The sequence below is a fragment of the Atractosteus spatula genome, chromosome 12 (assembly GCF_055471065.1).
Source record: "Atractosteus spatula isolate fAtrSpa1 chromosome 12, fAtrSpa1.hap1, whole genome shotgun sequence".
NCBI classification, from domain to species: Eukaryota; Metazoa; Chordata; class Actinopteri; order Semionotiformes; family Lepisosteidae; genus Atractosteus; species Atractosteus spatula.
In genome coordinates, this window is record NC_142717.1 from 37,529,958 (window position 1) to 37,548,525 (window position 18,568).

The 18,568-nt window shown below is 39.2% G+C and overlaps 2 protein-coding genes across 4 annotated transcripts; one reads left to right on the top strand and one right to left on the bottom strand.

The window, feature by feature from the left end:
* The first annotated feature begins 222 nt into the window (after positions 1–222).
* Positions 223–6,996, top strand: slc25a32a (solute carrier family 25 member 32a). 2 transcript variants are annotated; one of them, XM_088929243.1, is made up of 8 exons: positions 223–326; positions 418–631; positions 1,668–1,818; positions 2,826–2,911; positions 3,427–3,587; positions 4,254–4,367; positions 4,677–4,822; positions 5,809–6,996. In XM_088929243.1, exons 2-8 carry the CDS (start codon positions 433–435, stop codon positions 5,933–5,935), a joined length of 984 nt encoding a protein of 327 aa, XP_088785369.1. In that variant the 5' UTR covers positions 223–326; positions 418–432; the 3' UTR covers positions 5,936–6,996. The 2 variants fall into 2 exon arrangements, with proteins under 2 accessions (XP_088785369.1, XP_088785368.1); XM_088929242.1 differs by having other exon boundaries at positions 235–336.
* cthrc1a (collagen triple helix repeat containing 1a) lies at positions 6,895–18,236 on the bottom strand. 2 transcript variants are annotated; one of them, XM_088929244.1, is made up of 5 exons: positions 18,079–18,236; positions 16,222–16,290; positions 10,516–10,725; positions 9,798–10,014; positions 6,895–7,334 (listed from the first exon to the last, which is right to left on the bottom strand). In XM_088929244.1, the coding sequence occupies exons 1-5, from the start codon at positions 18,193–18,195 to the stop codon at positions 7,192–7,194; spliced, it is 756 nt and encodes a 251-aa protein (XP_088785370.1). In that variant the 5' UTR covers positions 18,196–18,236; the 3' UTR covers positions 6,895–7,191. The 2 variants fall into 2 exon arrangements, with proteins under 2 accessions (XP_088785370.1, XP_088785371.1); XM_088929245.1 differs by lacking the exon at positions 16,222–16,290.
* Between the last annotated feature and the right edge of the window lie 332 nt (positions 18,237–18,568).

Consider the following 18,568-nt stretch of genomic DNA (forward strand, 5'->3'; position numbering starts at 1 on the left):
CCTTTTAGTTGTTGTTGTTTTTTAATCGCCGTTGTTAGTTGATGAATGAGTAAAACAAAAAAAAAACCTTCCAAACAATTTAAATAAACCTTAGGTTGACGGATAAAGTCACCCCGTTTGACCTCCGTCTTCTCGTTCCTCCATCTTTACTGAGGCCGTTCTCATCAGAGAAATGACGCAACCCCTTCGACAATTGAAGTGCCGCTAGCTTCACGCAACACCGTATGTGAGGTCGTAGGTGAAAGGTCGTAAGCGAGAGCACTTGGTGTTCAAGTTCAGCTGTGCAACGTGGGTCGGGTCCGGGAGACCACGGGCTGTATGAACAGGTTGGGACAGGTGATGTCTTCTGACAGTACGTGACTGTATCGCCGAATGACGTTTAAAAGCGTTCTGCCTGACTTGCATATTATTTGACAGCAGCTGCAATCAAACATGAGCCCTGCTGCGGGAGAGAGTACCGTAACGTTGTCTGATGCACCCAGTGCACCCAGTTCGCCCTTCCCGGGTAAAGCAGACCTCCTGCGGCTCTTCAGTCACGTTAGATACGAGAACCTGGTGGCCGGTCTGAGCGGAGGGGTCGTGTCGACTCTAGTGCTTCATCCGCTAGATCTGGTCAAAATCAGATTCGCAGGTAAGTGCTTTCTCTTACCACGTGGCAAGATTGACACTGTCGCCTTTTTTTATCCCAAATGAACAAAAACGCGATCACATTGTTCTTGTTAAATTTCTTTCAAACAAATGTAACATGTGGCATCTTCCAAAATAATGCATTAAACCCTGTTTCCCTCGTTAATTCGCCATTTAAAATGTTCTCACCGGCCTGAGAGTCTACGTGCTTATCAAGGTAGCTCTGAAATATGTTGCTTTTGACATGGTTTGAAAACTGCTAGTAAGGTTTTTAGGCGGTAGTAATATTAAGTGAACCTGTTTGACAGAACTGCTGGGCTAAAACCAGTTAAGCAACAATGTTGGGAAGACTGTGTTGTAGTGCACTCTCCAGAAATGTCTCCCCAAACTGGGTGGAGATCATTCATCTTTGGAAAATTCCTCGACATTTATAGGGAGTCCTAAATTTGCCTGGGTACAGGTAGATTCAGGATATTCATTCTTCTCATTTTAAATTTTTCAGTTTTACTCTCTGACTGGCCATCCACAGCGAAATTATGATGGTTACAGTGACTGTGAATGATAGCCTTCCATAGTTCACAGTCCACAGTCCATACTTAACATCTTTCATAAGAATAATACTGTATGTTCTGTGGACACATGACTGGTGGGTGGATTGATGGAGGCAGATGTCCCTCTTGACGAAAGAAGATCAGGGCATCGGGTAGGAGATTCCCCATGCTTTTAGTTCCAGCTGAGCTCTGTTACACAACTGAACCCTTAACTGACTTAATAATAGGACTAATTGGAGCTGTTTGGCAGTTTTCAGCTCTTAAGCATATTGGGCTGTTGCCTTTTAACAATCGCGTTTTTACATGTAAAATAAAATCGCAGACATCCGAGGAGTATAAAAACAGCATTTAACATCATGGGGATTATAAACCAAGAGATTTATTTTTCCAGCAGTTACTGTATATGTCAGTATATCTAAACATGCTCGAAAAGCATATTAGGCCCGTGCAAAGAAACCAAACTATATTTGCCTTGTTTTCTGGGTGCAGTGAGCGATGGACTGGCGTTGAGGCCTAAGTACAACGGAATATTCCACTGTATGCAAAGTGTCTGGAGACTGGAGGGACTTCGGGGGTTGTACCAAGGAGTGACCCCCAATGTTTGGGGTGCTGGAGCATCCTGGGGGCTGTACTTTTTCTTGTGCGTATAACACTTAACGCCAGGCTTTGCAAGACCCGACAGGAGGGAAAATGTTTGAAACCTGGCTTTTTTATTGCTATTTACATATCTGTTTCAGCTCTTTGTGACTGCTTCTGTGTTGCTCTTTGAGTTCTCTTGTAAAACATATATTCTGTATATTTTACATTTTTGTCCTTCACTATATGGTAAAGGTATTATACTGAAATTGCCCATCTCTATGTTGACCACTTCACTTAGTGTCTGGACACTAGTGATGTTCATAATAAGTAACTTTATAGTTTCAGTGGGTCTAAAACAATTGAAAACATAAGTCTATACTGTTTTTTTGTGAATAATGTTAATATTCAATGCTGCATTCATTTTTGGATTGCACTCAAAACAAACTTCATCTTTGCCACATGGAAAAAAAGGAAACACTAGAATTTAATTTGTGTGGCGTAGCATCCAAGCTGTAAATGGGGATGTCTTGACTCTAAATGTTTTAATTGCAAAGGGAAGATTCTTGAGGAAGCAACTGTTCATTTAAAGAAGATAAAACAATTAGGATATGTACTGTAGGTCAGACGATTCTTGGCGCTGTTGTGAGTTTGTGTGTGGCGTTTCAAAATCAATGCTTATCATATTTGTAGATGTAATGGAAAATATAAATGGATTGTTTTTATAAATATGATTTTGTAAGATACCTTGTGCAAAAATTCTCAAAGATTTATTTTTTTAATCTAGTTAAGAATATTGTTTTCCTTTATGAAACCATGTCAATTGTTCTACACCATTTTAATTGTCTGCTCGATTTTCTGATTTAGAACGTTAAACTCAAGTCATTAGGAGTGGTAAAAGAATTGTGACATGAATTTTACTTATACATTTTCTTCATGCCGGTTATTTTACAATAGTTTCATTTTTATGGCCGTTTGTTCCACTTCAATCTTAAATGAAGAAGACTGTATACTATAAACACAGGCACATACTGAGAAGGTCTAACTCCTTGTGTGTTTCCCTTTGCACAGCTACAATGCAATCAAGAGTTATAAGCAGGAATCTAATCAGTCCGAACTCACTGCTTCTCAGCACCTGGTTTCTGCTGCCCAGGCAGGTGAGCGCAATTTCACTCATTACATGCAAGAACATAGGATCTAAACTAAAAGTGAAAATAAGTACTATGGTAATACATAATTAGATGCATTTTGCAATGTGTATAGGTCATAATTGTAACTGTGTGACATTTTAACAGAAATTCCCAGGCATTTTTGTAGAGCGTAATGAAATTGTGAAATAAAGAATCCCATCAAATAAGCTGACATCTGACTTATTGTACAGTTAAAGGTAGTTTTTCTGACTTTTTTTGGTAGATCTCAATCACTGATATAATTTATCGAAGTAGCTCATCTATGTGGAAAATGCTGTGCAGTTTCATTTATGAAGTGGCAAAAATGAAGCCTAACCGAATTGAATCATTATGAGGTTTGCTATGTTTATTCTTGCAGGATTAGATTTTTTTCAGAGGAGTATTTAAAAAGATTGGTTTTATGAATCAAAATTGGAGTACTTCTGCTATGTATTTGTAATGGTCTCTAAGGTATCCCAAAAAATCGTTGACTTTGTTTCCAGGAGCTCTGACACTTTCTATAACCAACCCAATCTGGGTAACCAAGACTCGCCTAGTTCTGCAGTACGATGCTGGAATTGACCCGTCCAAAAGGCAGTACAAGGGCATGTTTGATGCTCTGCTGAAAATTTACCGCTATGAGGGTATACCAGGACTATACAGGGTAATATGAACTTTCCTTTTTTAAATATTGCATTGGTGCATTTTATTCAAAGACCAAAGGGATTATATCTACCCACAGAGCATATACTGTATATGCTTTTTAAATCTATTGCTGCTGTTTCAAACATATCCACTAGATGTAGTGCTCTTCAAAGTGGTCCAGCTATTTATGAGAAGTAAAAAAAAAAAGTGTTCTGCTTCTTCAACCCACGTAGCAGAAAATGTATTTTTTACCAGAATCTTCCATGTTTCTAAAGGAAGCTGGTCTTTTCAACCACTCCTAATTCTAAATTAAACTTTTACGTCTCCCAAAACAGTATTTCAAGAGTGCTTTTATGAAATACTTATGAATACATAGCTTCCTGTGTTGTCATTATTTTACTTTCAAAGTTTTTTACTCATGTTTAAAATGAAATAAGCAGCCACTGCATATTCACAGGATCCCTTTTTAACAGATCATATTCATTGCCCTCTGGGTTTATGGAGTTTTTATTATTAACCATAATTCTTTAAAATATACTAGTTGTGATTCTTGTTCCACGAACACATACTGTAGTTTCCAGGTGTTGCGTATTTCAGTTTTAATTAGTGTATTAAGGTTTTTCAGCCAAGCACTGTAAAGGTAATACTATTGACTGCTCTCTTAAAACGCATGTGTGTCCAATAGGGTTTTGTGCCTGGCTTGTTTGGCACATCACACGGCGCTCTGCAGTTCATGGCATATGAGGAGCTCAAACGAGAGTATAGCAAGTACAAGAACATGCCAGCGCAAGCTCAGTTGGTAAGAAATTGAAACTTCTATTTTAAGAAAAGTTCCAAGTTACGGTTGACTGTATACATCTTGACATTAGTCAATGCACAACTTCAAAGTGACTTCCTGCTTTAAAATATGGCGTGTCTGAAAGAAGCTGCTGATAGGCCAAAGCTGTTTGCATTTATGGAAATCATTGAAGGGTTGACCTGTCGCTGAAGTGTACAGAGTGAAATGTACTGTGGCTTCAGTGTTTTGAGGTAGTGGCAACTGCTTCTGTTATCAGCAGGTCTGAAAAGAAATGAGTCGCACAAGAAACCTTTTTACATTTCACCGCAGAATCCGCTGGAGTATGTGACCATGGCAGCTATGTCCAAAATTTTTGCCGTGTCTGTGACCTATCCTTATCAAGTGGTCCGCGCCCGCTTGCAGGACCAGCATAATAAATACGCTGGACTCACAGATGTTATCAGGAGGACCTGGAGGTACGTCTGTGTTCGCCTGTACAGTGGAATAGTGTAGCACAGGTAGAGATTCATTAATATTTGTTACTTGGATAGCAAGCATAACCTAAAACGGTTTCCCATAGTTTGGTCTCGCATACCATTGAGTTGTGTAATCGCCAAGTACACAGCAGGGTTATTTCACACAGTCATCTTAAGGTCTGTGGTTAAAATTCCTTGGAAGATTGTCTTCTGTTTTGTTTGTGGCAAGATATTGAGCTGCTCTTTGTAAATGGTTCTGTGTTGGTCTTTGAGGTTTCTAGTAAAATACGTATTATATATATTTACATTTTTGTTCTTCACTAAATGGTAAAGGTATTGGACTGAAACTGCCCATCTCTGCGTTGGGCACGTCTAGTGTTTGGAGACTAGTAATGTTCATAATAAGTAAGCTTATTGTTTCAGTGGATCGAAAACTATTTTAAACATAAGTCTATTCTGTTTTTTTCTGAATAACGATAATCAATGCAGCATCCATTTTCTCATGCAACTGTTGATTGGGGTATAAAAAAGCACATATTGTGAAAAATGTATGGGCACAGTGATTTTCTTCATGATACCCAGGCAAGTAAATTAAGTTTAAAATAACATTTTCAATCATAAGAATTACTAGGAAAAAAACATTTTTTTTGCATCCGAGATGCGATACAGCACAATGTAGTTATCTTTTTCAAAGCTATTCTGAAATGTATGTAGCAAAATGGAAACGCTCATTTTTAGTATTGTAAAATTACTAAGGTTTTTTTTCCAAATGTATATTGTAAATAGTATCTAACGGTGTCGGAAAAGTCTCAGATTGGTGCTGTTGTTTAGAATTCCAATCCTGATTATATTTTCCTGCAATTTCCCTCTTGGGATCAATAAAGTATCTATCTATACTCAACTTTGTATATTGTAAATGAAATAAGAATAGAGGCTTATGGCTGGAACATAGACACTGTATTGCAAGTTTGTTTCTCTCTTTTTAGCAATGAAGGTGTCCATGGATTTTACAAAGGAATCGTACCCAACGTGATCAGGGTGACCCCTGCGTGCTGTATAACTTTCGTCGTCTATGAAAATGTGTCCAGTTTTTTGCGTGGCCTGCGCGGCTGAAAATAAAAACGAGGATGTCAGTCCGGGCGATGAGGTAATGGCATCCCAATGGAGATCGTCGCTGAAGAGCAGTATCGGCTCTTAGAGAGACAGTTTCTGTGTTACACCATGAGAGGTACTTCACCTACCTGAGAAGCAGCCTTGACCAGCCCTGGCTGTGCTTCTTCAAGGGGCGTGACGCAGCTGCAGTTTGCACAACGTGGAAGCTGTAATGTCGAATTATATGGGCGTAGATATTTTAATATGACCGACACACAGCTAGCTGTACGTAACTCTGAATGTCTCCTAAATGATGTACATGTAAGTTTTGTGTGCATAGGTGTAAGCCAAAGATTTTTATTTTTTGAATTCATCGAGAAATTAGGTGAACTGTAAGTTGGACTGGTTTCACAGTCCCAGTACCTAACTGAAAGCTGCGATGTATCTGTATTTAAAATATTTATGCACTTAAAGTGTTTGAAATTGGTGGGGGGAAACCATAAAACTTTAGGGTGTCGTACAGATGCTGTGCTGCAAATGTCAAAATACTACATCAGTAAAATAACATGCAAACAGTTTTTTTTACTAAATGCAACTGTATTCCATTTTAAAAGAAACATTGAATGTAAATTCTACATTTGACATTTTGGCTTAATCTTCATTTAGAAGTGGAATTGAATTTTTTTTTATTTAATTGAAGTTTAATATTTTGCCTGTTTGTAAATATTTAATGAATTTCAAGTGACGTGTAAAAGAAAGTTCAGTCAAATCAAACGATCTTCCATCGCTTTAAGTACCTTAGCTGGGATGAAATTCAAAGCTGTAGCCTGGTCTGTCAAACAATCTGCAGATGTGTCCAATTAACTTGCAGTCATATTGAAATATTTTAGCTCCTGGTAATTGTGGAAGTATCTAATGTAACTATGTCCTGTTACATTTTTTATTTTCAATGACAACTTTCAAACTGCTCAAATCAACAATTTTTTTTTATAAAAAGTTTCATTTATTGACATGAGTAAAAATGAAATTCTGACAACGGTTACTAAAGAATGATAAAATAAACTACTACAGAATCCTACAAATGTGTAGAATTGTAATTTTGACATTAACGTGATACACACACACACACAAAAAAAAAGTTCCTGATAAATTCTTTTGTTGAATACTCTTGAGTTTCATATAGCATGGGTACGGATTTAAAAAAAAACTAATTGAAGAAAAATCCACCGTGTAATTCGGGGGGGAAAAACGGGCTGAAGTCGGATTGGTGGCGCTTTTCACTTCGGCAGCTCCTCAATGATGACTCTGGACACGGAATTCCAGCCTGTGGACGCGTCGCCCCTGGGATAATCCACACAGGTCCCCACCCAGACGGCAACGTCCACCAGACCAGCATGAATGCCTTCACACAGTCCCTCCACTGTAGACAACACACAGCACAAACCAGAGACTCTGCATAATAATGCTTGCTTCTAAATTACATGGAGTGTACACTTGAAGGGATAATTTGAAGTAAATGTTGGTGTGTATTCTAATTGACCCCAACTGAGCAGCAGACGACAAAGACTGGTTCTCAGTAGTTACTGTCTCGCAGTGGGGGAAGTGGGCACAGAATGGGTGTAGTTACTGCACCTTAGTATTGGGTGAAATGAGCCCCTCCGGTCTCTGTAAAGTGCTTTGGGGTTCTGAAAAGCTCTACTACTGCAGTAATTTGTTAATCACAACTAATTTGGACCATAGTGTTGCTAAAGCTTGAGCATTGCTAAATTAATATGCCTTGAAAACGGCTACAGGTTTTAAAGGGTTGTTGTTGCCAGAGGCTGTGTCACTATCATGGGAATCTTGGGTGGCTCTCCGATCAAAGCCTCCCAAAGTGCAGGGTAACCATTATTGTCAGGAGGTTAGCAGTACTGTCATGAATGAAGCTATCCACACTGTTATGCAATTCTTAATCTGTAGCCAAGCGTTCCTAGAAACAGACCGATTGGATAAGAGCTAATGAGGAAGTTACTTGGTTTATAGCAAGCTAGTGCTGTCTTGCTGACCCAGTGTCTGAGGAACTGAATGCTATCAGAAATAGCCTTAAGCTGTCTCAAAGCTGTCTGTTTCTCTGCATTCCACGAATGAAAGGATATTAGATTTTGGAAGGAAGATTTAAGGCTTAGTGATTTTTTTTTGTGAAAGATGCTCTAGGCCACTCTGCAAAATCATATCTGGGTTTAAAAATAATTGGACATTCCATTTTGGGGAAAAAAACATGATTCTTAAACAACATTTTAATAAATTGTCACATTTGTCCTGCATTGTAGTGATCCATTAGCATTTCAAAATGCTTAAGAAATAAGAGTTAAGAAGTACCTACTGTAACTGTTGCAGCAGAAAGGCTACAATTAACTATATAAAATGTTCTCCTGTCTGGGAAATATACAGTACCCTTGAACTGCTCTCCTCTGAGCCAACAGCCTGCAGTGTTTCTGAGACTGAGCTCCAATAACTGGGATGCACTGCCATTCCGACATCACCCACTAGAAACTGGGTCCATCCTCACACCCTGCGATTGGAGGACAGCCCATCTTGATTCACACCCTGACTGGGTGGGAAAACCCCACCAGTAAGGGATGTACTACATGGACTTGCCACGACACCTGATGACGTTCTGACCAATCATGACCTGAGACCATGAGACAGAAAGCTGTCACACCGCATTCTGTGTCCTTACTGACCAAGGTCCTGGCAAATTGACAAACTAATAGTTTGACTCCAACTCTAAATGGCTAAGGCAAAATAACTGACAGAAACTGGCTGGCTTAGACTGAGATCGCACATGAAAATGATTTCTTCCAAAACCTTCCTTAAAAATGAAGAGTTCTATAACAATCCCAGCTGTGACCAAAATATTAAGTGGGGCTCTTGTTGACAGAGCTGAATGTCAATGCATATTCAGCATAGTAACTACAGAACATGGGAAAGGAGACCAGCAAGGAATTCCTGGTTTCTCTCCAACTAAATCTTAAATTGGGCTGGATTCATGAGTCGTGAGATTTTGTGCATCCTACATTGAAAAACCTGACTTCAGCAAACCACTTAGCAATGGAGAAACAGGACAGTCATCTGACATACCACCCAGTGAGCATCTATAAGACAGGCTTCGACTTGGGCTAGCTTTATCTCTTTCGCTTTTCATCACAATTTAGTTGAGAGCAGAAAAGAGTTATTAAGTATTATTTGACATACTACAGAGATTGTTGATTTCTGTTATATTCCCTTTTCGTTTGAATTTTCTTAACGTTTTATACTTGAAATGCTCAACATTCTTTGCATGTCCAGACACTGCTGCATCAGTGTCTGTGGTCAGTGGGTTTGCTTGACTGTAACATTAAAACTGGCCATTGGAAGTTTGGAAAAGTACTACGTAAGAGCATTCCAAGCATTCACAAACCTAAACTATGTGTCATTTCAAATACAATGTAGCAAAGCAACTAACGGTTATGGAGCCATATTTTCTGTAACCACCATGCTCTCAAGCAATCTAAAATGTAATGTTGGGTTAGAATTTTTCATTTTGTATTAGAACAGTCAGTGAAAAAGACATCTTCCCTCATGCAATAATATGAGTAATTGATATGACTATGATATTTCCATCATTCTTTTTTGATATTTGTCTGAGCACTCTGTCCAAAACAGGTCATTGGGGAGCCGAAGCCTATCCAGCAAGAAACTGGCACATGATTGGCCCCAGCGCTGCAAGTCAGCAGTGCTAACCTTTGCTCCACCCGCTACGACACTTCAGAAATGTATCTACATTTCACTGAGTGACAGAGGAGTTTTCTGTTCTTAGCTCAGTACTGCAGAATACTCGCCATTCTTCTCTGTAAGCACTTACCTGAGGAGGTTCTGTGTATATTAATAGTAGAGTTAAACTCAGGGCTGCCTTGGTCTAGATAGATGATGGCCTCGATTGGCAGAGGTCCTGTGCACTCAGCCCCATTAAAAGTGAAGTACCATCGCTGGCAGCAGGCATTCTTACACTTGAGTCTCAGGGAGCCGCTGAAGACAACTCTGAGGGCGCTGTCAGAGCGCATTTTTGTGAAAGTGCACTCCTAGAATTAGAAACGTAAAGCAGGATATACAATTTTAAAAATAACATTTTGAGCATCTCATTATAATAAATTATTTAATAATAATATTTCGAAATAAAGCTTTATTTCAGTTCTTCATAGGCTAGGCTTAAATCCACAGTGTGTACACTATAGGCTGAACCTATGCTCTGACTCAGTACCTTTACCAATTACTAACACCCAGATTTCACCCTATAAGTTATATAGGTGCTATAATCAACTTAAAGCCATAAAATGTAAAGAATTCTATAAACTATTAGGAAAAGTTGTCTCCTGGGATATTCTTTTTTTTTCCTCTAACACGTTACTGTGGGACATGGAGACAAGTGTATACCGTTAATAATTTTAAAATGAACAGCCTTTTAATATCACATATTCAAATCTTTTTTTTTTTACAACTTCACCATTTTAACTAGATTTTTTTCCCCCCTCAGGACTGGGTGTCGCCCAGCCTGTCGTTTCAGCTTCTGTCGGCCTCCTTACTGCAATTTTTCCCAGGTCGATGCCATAGTTGAGGGACTTCCAGGCGCACTGCTTGAAATTGGGTTTCCAGGGCTCTTCCAGAATCTCCCTCATGCACTCTCCCTTCTCCCCCTTCAGCCCGTCTCGGCCGGGTATGCCAGGTATACCATTCATACCAGGGTTCCCGTCTCTGCCTGGGGTGCCTGCAGGCCCCTGCATGCAGCCATTGTACTAGCAATGGGAAAACAACAAGAAAGGCTTTTTACGACCTGTGCCAGAAAAGCTGCCTGAAGTCACAAGCGCTCCCACTGAGTGCAGTGAGGTCAATGAGTTCCTGTCTCTTTATCCTCTGGATGGAGAAACGTCTGCTCACCCAGCAGGAGTTAACACAGATGGACCACCACATCATTGCTTTGTGCCAAACCCTACAACACCCCTCGGAGTAGTAGAGCAGGAACAGCTACACAGTGAGTCGCTGTCAGATGTGATCCTCTGTCCTCATGAACCCTCGTGGAGTTCATTTCCGCTTGAGGTTTTCCCCAGACAGACTTACACCTCCCACTAATATCCTCTCACCCAGAGACCTTGAAATATCTTCCTCATACATTCTCAAAGGAGGGCAAATCAAATTGTGTAATTGTTCACAAACAGAACAGAACAAGATACCTACATACAGTCAATTCTTTGTGACAAATAGGTGTTTTACACTGTTGACCAATCCTGCAAATGAAATCTATTCTGATTCTTAAAACTAAATACAAGCAGCCTTTTGAGACGACATGGATTCAAGTTAGATAAGCATAATATGACCCAAACAATGCACTAAGAACCAGTTTATCAAGTTTCTACTCCCCTTTATATTAATAAATGAAACTGCAATTGTGGAATTTAATCATTCGTTTTGCATTAAGCACAAATTAAGTGATTATAATCAAATAAACATAACTGTGTTATTTCAGCTCACAAAGACACGGAGGTACTGTATACAATTCTGTTTTGGAACAGAACATTATTCAGTGTCCTCCACATCTCAGAAAGCTGTTCAGGCTTTCGTTCATGAGTGTATTCAGAATATTTGTTATATCATTCTCATTTAAAAAGGTGATCAAAATTGTTTAAAAAATAAATGGAATTTGTGTAATGTAAATGAAATTAGTTTATATATTCTGAGAAAACAATGCTATTTTAGTAAATCCTCATACCAAGAAACACATGTTGACCTAGTTTCTCCTGGACAGTAGTTAAAGGATAAAGGAAGAAACAAAAATAACACTACAGAAAATAAGGTAACAGATTGAATAATACACTTTACCTTATGCTCACCATATCATGCATTTCAATTTCACTTTAAAGGATAAGAAATATATGAAGCATTGGATTTGCTGTTTTTTTTAAACAGGAAAGTTAAAATACAACCCTGTGATCAAGAGCTGTATTTTATATTAGCTCCCTTGATTGCTTACTTAGATGCTGTGATTACACATACAGTATAGCAACATCAAAATCTTTGTTTCAGAATCTCAATAAAACCTTTAGGAGATGTTTTCTGAAGGCCCAAGATGATGTATATTCTATTAGAGAAAAAACAAAGTTAAAATGAGGTTAAAGATCAAAAATACAGTCTAAAGCCACTGGTTCAAAATTTGAAATTAATGTTCAGATTGACAGAAGTTAGTCTACATCTTGGTAGTTATGCACGTCTGGGACTTGTGTAATGACTCAGAAGGTATAAAACTATTTCAACATATCACAATACCACCGTGCCATTTAGGCTTGGATTACATAAAAAAATCTCTTAATACTTCATTCACATTCTATTATGTGTGTTTTCACTAATTTATACTTTGTTTTCTGCTTATATTATTTGAATGCTATCAAGCTGTAGCAGCAGAAATATCTAATGGCAAGGTTTGTGGAGGCCAACAATGATGTCGAGGTTTGTCAGCTTGAGTAAACAGTGTTTCAACAGGCTTCAGAGCGCTGTGCAACGTACAGTATGCTGTATTTGTGTCCCCAACCCATTCTGAAAATGGCATAAAATTACTTGGCTGTTGTTAGATATGTTGGGTATCAGGATGCTTTTCTCCACCATTTATGACGTGAAAATAATTATACAAGTGACAATAAACAACTTCACTTTAGCCCCTAAAAGCATTGGTGTACTTAAATCTAGTAGATTATTTATTGAGAGCAGTTTCAAAAGATTGATTTAATCAATTAGATTTTGCTTTATTGCTGATTATCAGTTGTTTTCCTTTAAAAACAACATATAAAAAAATATTCTTCCATTATGGGTGTATCAGAACTTCTGACAGGTCAAAGAAATGTTTCCTTTAGAAGGAAAAGCAGCCGTGACAGGCTTAAATGAAATTTCGTACTAGTTGCAGTACAAACTGGAAAGCCTATTTGAAAGGAAGGAGCTACATCTGTGTGGCTGCCATCTGAGGTCAGCCTCTGGTTTAAAAAAAATGAATCAGAAAATAGGAAAGGTCTACACAACAAAGAAGCATTTCAGAAAACTATGCATGTCTATCCTTGCAAAAAAAATGAGGAGCTGGCAACTAAATCAAATTAACGTCAATTATAGAATTGCTGCAATAACTGTAAGTTTGAAAGTGTCTAGACAAAAACATTTACCAACAGAATATAAGGCAATGCTTTTGCTTTTGCACAAACATGGATCTGTGCCATCTAAAACAGCACTGTTCCCTGTGGATCTGTATTAATTTATGTTGATTTATATAAAGGGCTCTGACAAAACACTGCTTGTTTAATCCGGCGCATAGAGAGGCTGTAGCGATGGCGGCTCTGTACATCTGAATTGGTGGAGATCTGAGGGCACATCCTCTTACTTTACGCTGGCCATGCTCAGATTATTGGAGTGGAACTGTGCTATAACTTCTGAAAGTTGAAAAGCAGGATGCTTGTGACGATTGGGAAATAAGTGCTGATTGAAATTAATCTACAAAAAGAAATGACAGAATCCAACAGGGATTGAAGGTCTAAAAACTTAATAAACTGAAAAGAAAGGCATTGGTGTTTCTCTGTTGAAAATTGAGCTCTTGTATGTCTCACATATCTGTAAGAGAGACAGATCTGACATACCAATCTCACACAGAAGTCCTGGCATTTTCACAAAGGCCATTCAGACTCTAAGATGCTCAACACATTCATACCAAAGAAAGTAGAAACCACACAGGGATAGAAACTCATTCCCCTGCATTTCTCAGAATAAATGCTGTGTGTGTTTTCACAGAAGTGCTGGTATGCTCAATGATTAAATACTGTATATACTGCAGCCCACAGTTCCATGAAAGGGATTGTGCAATACTTTCAAGTATTATCAGGTTTCTTACAGGATATAGCATGCTGAAGTTTACTGAAGCAATAGATGTTGTGTGAAAATCACACAGAGGCTGTGTGTTCTTAGATCAGGTGCTTTTTTGTCCAGTGTGAACTAATATGGAAACAGTGGATTTTGTGCCAGTATGGAAAAAAAATGAACACCTCACATGGTCCTGTAGGAACCTATTCAGCAACATACAGTAACACTCCTTTAAATGGTGGGGATATAGTTCATTTGACTAAGCTTTTTTTGTCCAGAGCAACATATCTTTTGTATTTCTACAGCTGGACGTTTAACTGGAGCAGTCTGAGCAAAGCACTCAGGGGGACAATAGCGTTATCCCACTGGACCTGGACCCACAACCTTTCAGCTCTGACCACTACTCCTCGTGCTTTAACCCCACCCCACCCATATCCCCCACTCGCCAGCTGTCATTGCTACTCAATTCAGGCGCAGCAGAAATTGGGCCATTTATCTTTTGGATTTCCATGTGGATGTGTGTCAGTGATACTAACACATTACAGGGTTCATTCTACACTTTGGGAGAAGGATTCTCTGTATGACCCTTATCAGAGCCTCTGAATCTGTGCCTTTTTGGATCAAAACTCTAAATGTGTGCACACAGAAAAAAGGCTAAAACAAAGCCAGGCAGATATGTTTAGCTTCTGTTTTGATGGTGAAATGCCTTTGACAATTTGGGATGGGTTTTTTTGCGTTGAGCAGTTTTTACACTCATTTGAAACCAACTTGATTTTAAAGGCTGCCTATAAAATAAAACATCAATCTGACTTCTTCGTTACAATCTATTTTCACATCTTGGCTGAACACCACCCAAAAGCAAACGAGTCTATGGTTTGTTCACCAAAATTAGCTTTCATATAGAAAAAAAAAAACAAAACATTGTCGCAATCTGTGCTGGCAAAGACTATAGCATTAAAGTGTGAGTTAAAATAATACAAAGTTGATATTCTGGTGATTATAAGACTGCAAATTTAAGTGAACAAATAGGCTCTGAAGTAAAAAACATGAAATATTACTGTTTTTCAGTATGAAAAACAAAATACACTCTTATGCCTTTTAATCCTGACAGTGAACTAACAGTTTTTTAACCATGCAACAGTTCTAGTTGAAATGCTACTATAAACATTCTCATTTGTATTCTATAAAGCAGCTATTTTCTAGCTGCTTTATCCAATACAGGGTTACGGCGAAGCCACAGCCTATCTCAGCAAGCAGCGGGCGCAAGGCAGGAGACAGCCTGGATAGGATGCCAGTCCAATACACACACACACACACACACACACACACACACACACACACACACACACACACACAGGGCCAGGTTTCCCAGAAGCCAATTAACGCACCAGTATGTCTTAAGATTGTGGTTAGATACCGGAGCACCCAGGGAAAGCCCACATGAATACAGGGAGAACATATTCGCTCCAGAGTCCCAGCATTGTGAGGCAGCAATGCTAATCACTGTGTCACTGTGTCAGCTGTCTCATTTCTATCACGAGGAAATTTCTTTAGGCATAAAAAACTTCAATTCAGTTGGGTAATGTTGCCACTAAAGCCTTGATATTGAGCAAGTCAGATTCCTTCACAAAATATTCTTTTTGTTTCCTTTCCCTTCTAAAATCTTAATTCCCTATTTCTTTTACTCAAAATACATTCTTATGTTATGTGTTGGTTAAAAACATTGTTCCATGTTATTCAGGGAAGTGTCTATTATTTGTGAGCAAACCTTTTTTCTCTAATTGCGAGGAATTCTTTTTCAAGAACTTAATTGGGATTCTTTTAGTGCCTCAGCTGAAAAGCAGCTGCTTATATATAATCTCCCTGACATGGAGTAGGGTTTACGGATGGCTGCAAAGAGCTCAATTATGTCATTCAAACACAGAGGTGAAAAATTAAAATCCGCATATGACAGGAAAACGCAATTCCAATTAAGCAGTGGTGCACTTTTGAAAAAGCTCAGCTTGAAAACATTTCTTAAGGTTTGTCAAGACAGCTTCACAAAATTCCCAAGGACTGAAGGTTTTGACAGCTTTTCAACAAGTGACAGGTGGAGTTTCTCCTCCTCTCGTGAGAGGACAAGCAGCTGCTCTTGAAGGGGTTAAAACGATCCCTATCTGAATTTCCCAGAAAGATCCATCTCGGCCTTCAGCTTGCGCTAAATTTTTGCAAATCACTATTACATTTTTTTTCAGGCATGCAAGGTTAAGAACCAAAACCTTAGGCGTGTGAGAGGCACTGAAACCAGCACTGAGCAGGAGAGACAGAAGCAGCTTTGCAGGGATACGGTGCACACAATGCCATGCCTGAGTGTCTAGAGAGGGGATCTCAGGAGGGTTATAATAAAAGTTTACCACATTTACATGAAAGGGGCGAGAGGCTTCAGCTGAGTGTCTGGTACAGTTCGGGCTGCTCGAATCACTTCCCGTGCACTAGAAGGTGACATAAACAACGTACATCAAATCACATGCCGTTTTCTAGTCCACTGGCCGTTACAGGATGTTGTAAACAATATGCTGCAAATGCAGGCACAATATTTGCCAGTAGTTAGCACTAATCTTGGACTGTCTGATGCTCATTAGGGTAAGCAAGTCTAGGAGTAACCTTTGTGTTATCTTTCTCCATAAAACTCTGCCTTAAGGAGTTCATGTTTACTTGTAACTAGCAAAGCTCATAAGAAGCAAAATGGTATTCCCTTCCAGTCCTGTGGCATTTTATGATTCCCTCCATCACCTGCCTTGACCAATGGATTGCATCAGCTCTCTGGCTGGACTGCCTGCCTGCCTGACATATTTCAGGTCAGCCCCCTCCTTCAATGCAAAGAGGAGTTCCAGATGGAAAAGGCCATGTCAGAATGGAAACTCTTGGCAGCTTCGTCTCCGGTGCTATACAGCGCTGCAGTGAGTTAGCTTTCCAATCTGGAGAAAAGCTGTCCTTCTTTCGGACTATTTTACTTTACAGCACATGTTAATTTACGCCAGACAGGTCTGAGGCAGTCTCTGCTGTACCTCTATCAGGGCAGTGACAGCAGCTGTGTCCTGTCTTCTTGATGCCTGTTCTGTTAATTGACTGAATGCAGTAACTTGTGGCAACCAGCCAGAACAAGACAAGCCAATGAGGACGAGGAAATCAGTACTGTTCTGGAAAGTTCGGAAAGCCTAAAACTATGCTGTTGCCTTTGAGTATTTTTTTTTATAAACACGAGTTGTAAATTGCTTTTCCCATGCTGCCTCTGCATAAACAGCTTTGAATTTCATATACTCCCCAAAAGGTTACACATCTGAATTATTCAGCAGCTAATTAAGACGACACAGTGATGATAATCGATAACCGATGCTATCATCACCTACCCCTTTCAGCCACCTTCACAGCGCCAATGTAAAACATTGGAAAAGAACAATACTGTTTTTGCTGCGATTTTTCTTCGGGGAATATCAAAATGACAAAAGGACATAACTTTTTTAAATCGTGTAAGCAATTAATGCACTTACATTAGGTCACGTACGTCAACTTTGCAAACATTAAGCGACTGATAGATGCGTTTTGAATGATGGAGAGGTACTGTACAGTACATCAACAGCACCCTTAGAAAAAATACGACTGACCTAACTTATAAGTGAATAAATGCTAATAGATAAAGAGTACACGAAAATCTAATCTAACGACATATAATAATAAGTTTAGGGAGTCAGTGGCTCAGTAGGATTCTAGGGTAACACAATAAAATCACAAGACAATCCTTCATGCTGGTCCATGACGCTGCGCTAAATCTGTGTTAGAAATGGTCTGTCTACATCAGAAAACAAATACTCTTTTGATGTTATTCTTAAAGGGAAGCCTGCGACTATTTTAGCAGTTTAAAACTTGACTCTATGTATTCCTTAGTTCAACAGATTTATGCAATACGTTGCGAAGTAAATTAAAAGAAAACTTTTAAAAAATACGGAACAACGTGTAAGAACGTCCCGTTTTGGACATTTCTAAATACTGATGGTATTTTATAACCAGAACCGTTATGAAGTAAAGTCTAATGGTGTAGAAAGTAAGGCTACGCGTGGTTGCAGTAAGTAAGGGGTGGTCTATATGCTGAAGAAGTACGATCCACATAACTGAACAAACTATGGGACACTAGAAAAAAAATGTCTCTGTAACTACACAAATCCTTAGTCCTTGTTCATTTCAAAAGTGTTACACAGACGTGCAAAACAATCAGGACTTACTCTTTCAATGAATTCAGCGTCCCTCTGGCGAAGAGCCCTCTGTCTAACTTTTTCTGTCCCACAGTAGTGAAGGACCATCCAGGCAAAGAAGAGCAAACGAGCCAGAAGGGAGACCATATTCAAACAGCGCAACTCGCGAGAGAGAACAGTGAGGCTTCTCAGCGCTTCTTTGAAAAGATGGTTTTAGTAGCTAGGCAGGATTTAGGGAGGTGAAGTGCGCACTGTCTCCTACTGGTGAATTAATGTTTGTCTAGGATCACGAAAACCAAAACCCCCTTAGGGTTGATGGGGAGGGGGGTGGGGGGTCGGAATTGATCTCTAAGGACTCTCCTGCATCTGTAACCATGAATCCTCCCCCTCAGCATTTATTGAAAGCTTAGGATAATTCATTAAGTACCTTTTCACACAAAAGTCAGCCGTGGTTCTATAGATATCCTTTACACAAGCCTATAGGCATATGTTATACGTTAGGTACGTTGAAGTTTTCATT

Bases quoted from the DNA above. Each gene is read 5' to 3' on its own strand.
- slc25a32a (XM_088929242.1), top strand. The intron at 2,912-3,426 runs GTGAGCGCAATT...CTTTGTTTCCAG, and splicing joins GGTTTCTGCTGCCCAGGCAG to GAGCTCTGACACTTTCTATA. The intron at 4,368-4,676 runs GTAAGAAATTGA...ATTTCACCGCAG, and splicing joins TGCCAGCGCAAGCTCAGTTG to AATCCGCTGGAGTATGTGAC.
- cthrc1a (XM_088929244.1), bottom strand. From the start codon at position 18,195: ATGGTCTCCCTTCTGGCTCGTTTGCTCTTCTTTGCCTGGATGGTCCTT. The intron at 10,726-16,221 runs GTAAATGTGGTA...TCCCATTGCTAG, and splicing joins AAGCCTCTCGCCCCTTTCAT to TACAATGGCTGCATGCAGGG. The intron at 10,015-10,515 runs GTAAGGAGGCCG...TTCTAATTCTAG, and splicing joins TCGACCTGGGAAAAATTGCA to GAGTGCACTTTCACAAAAAT.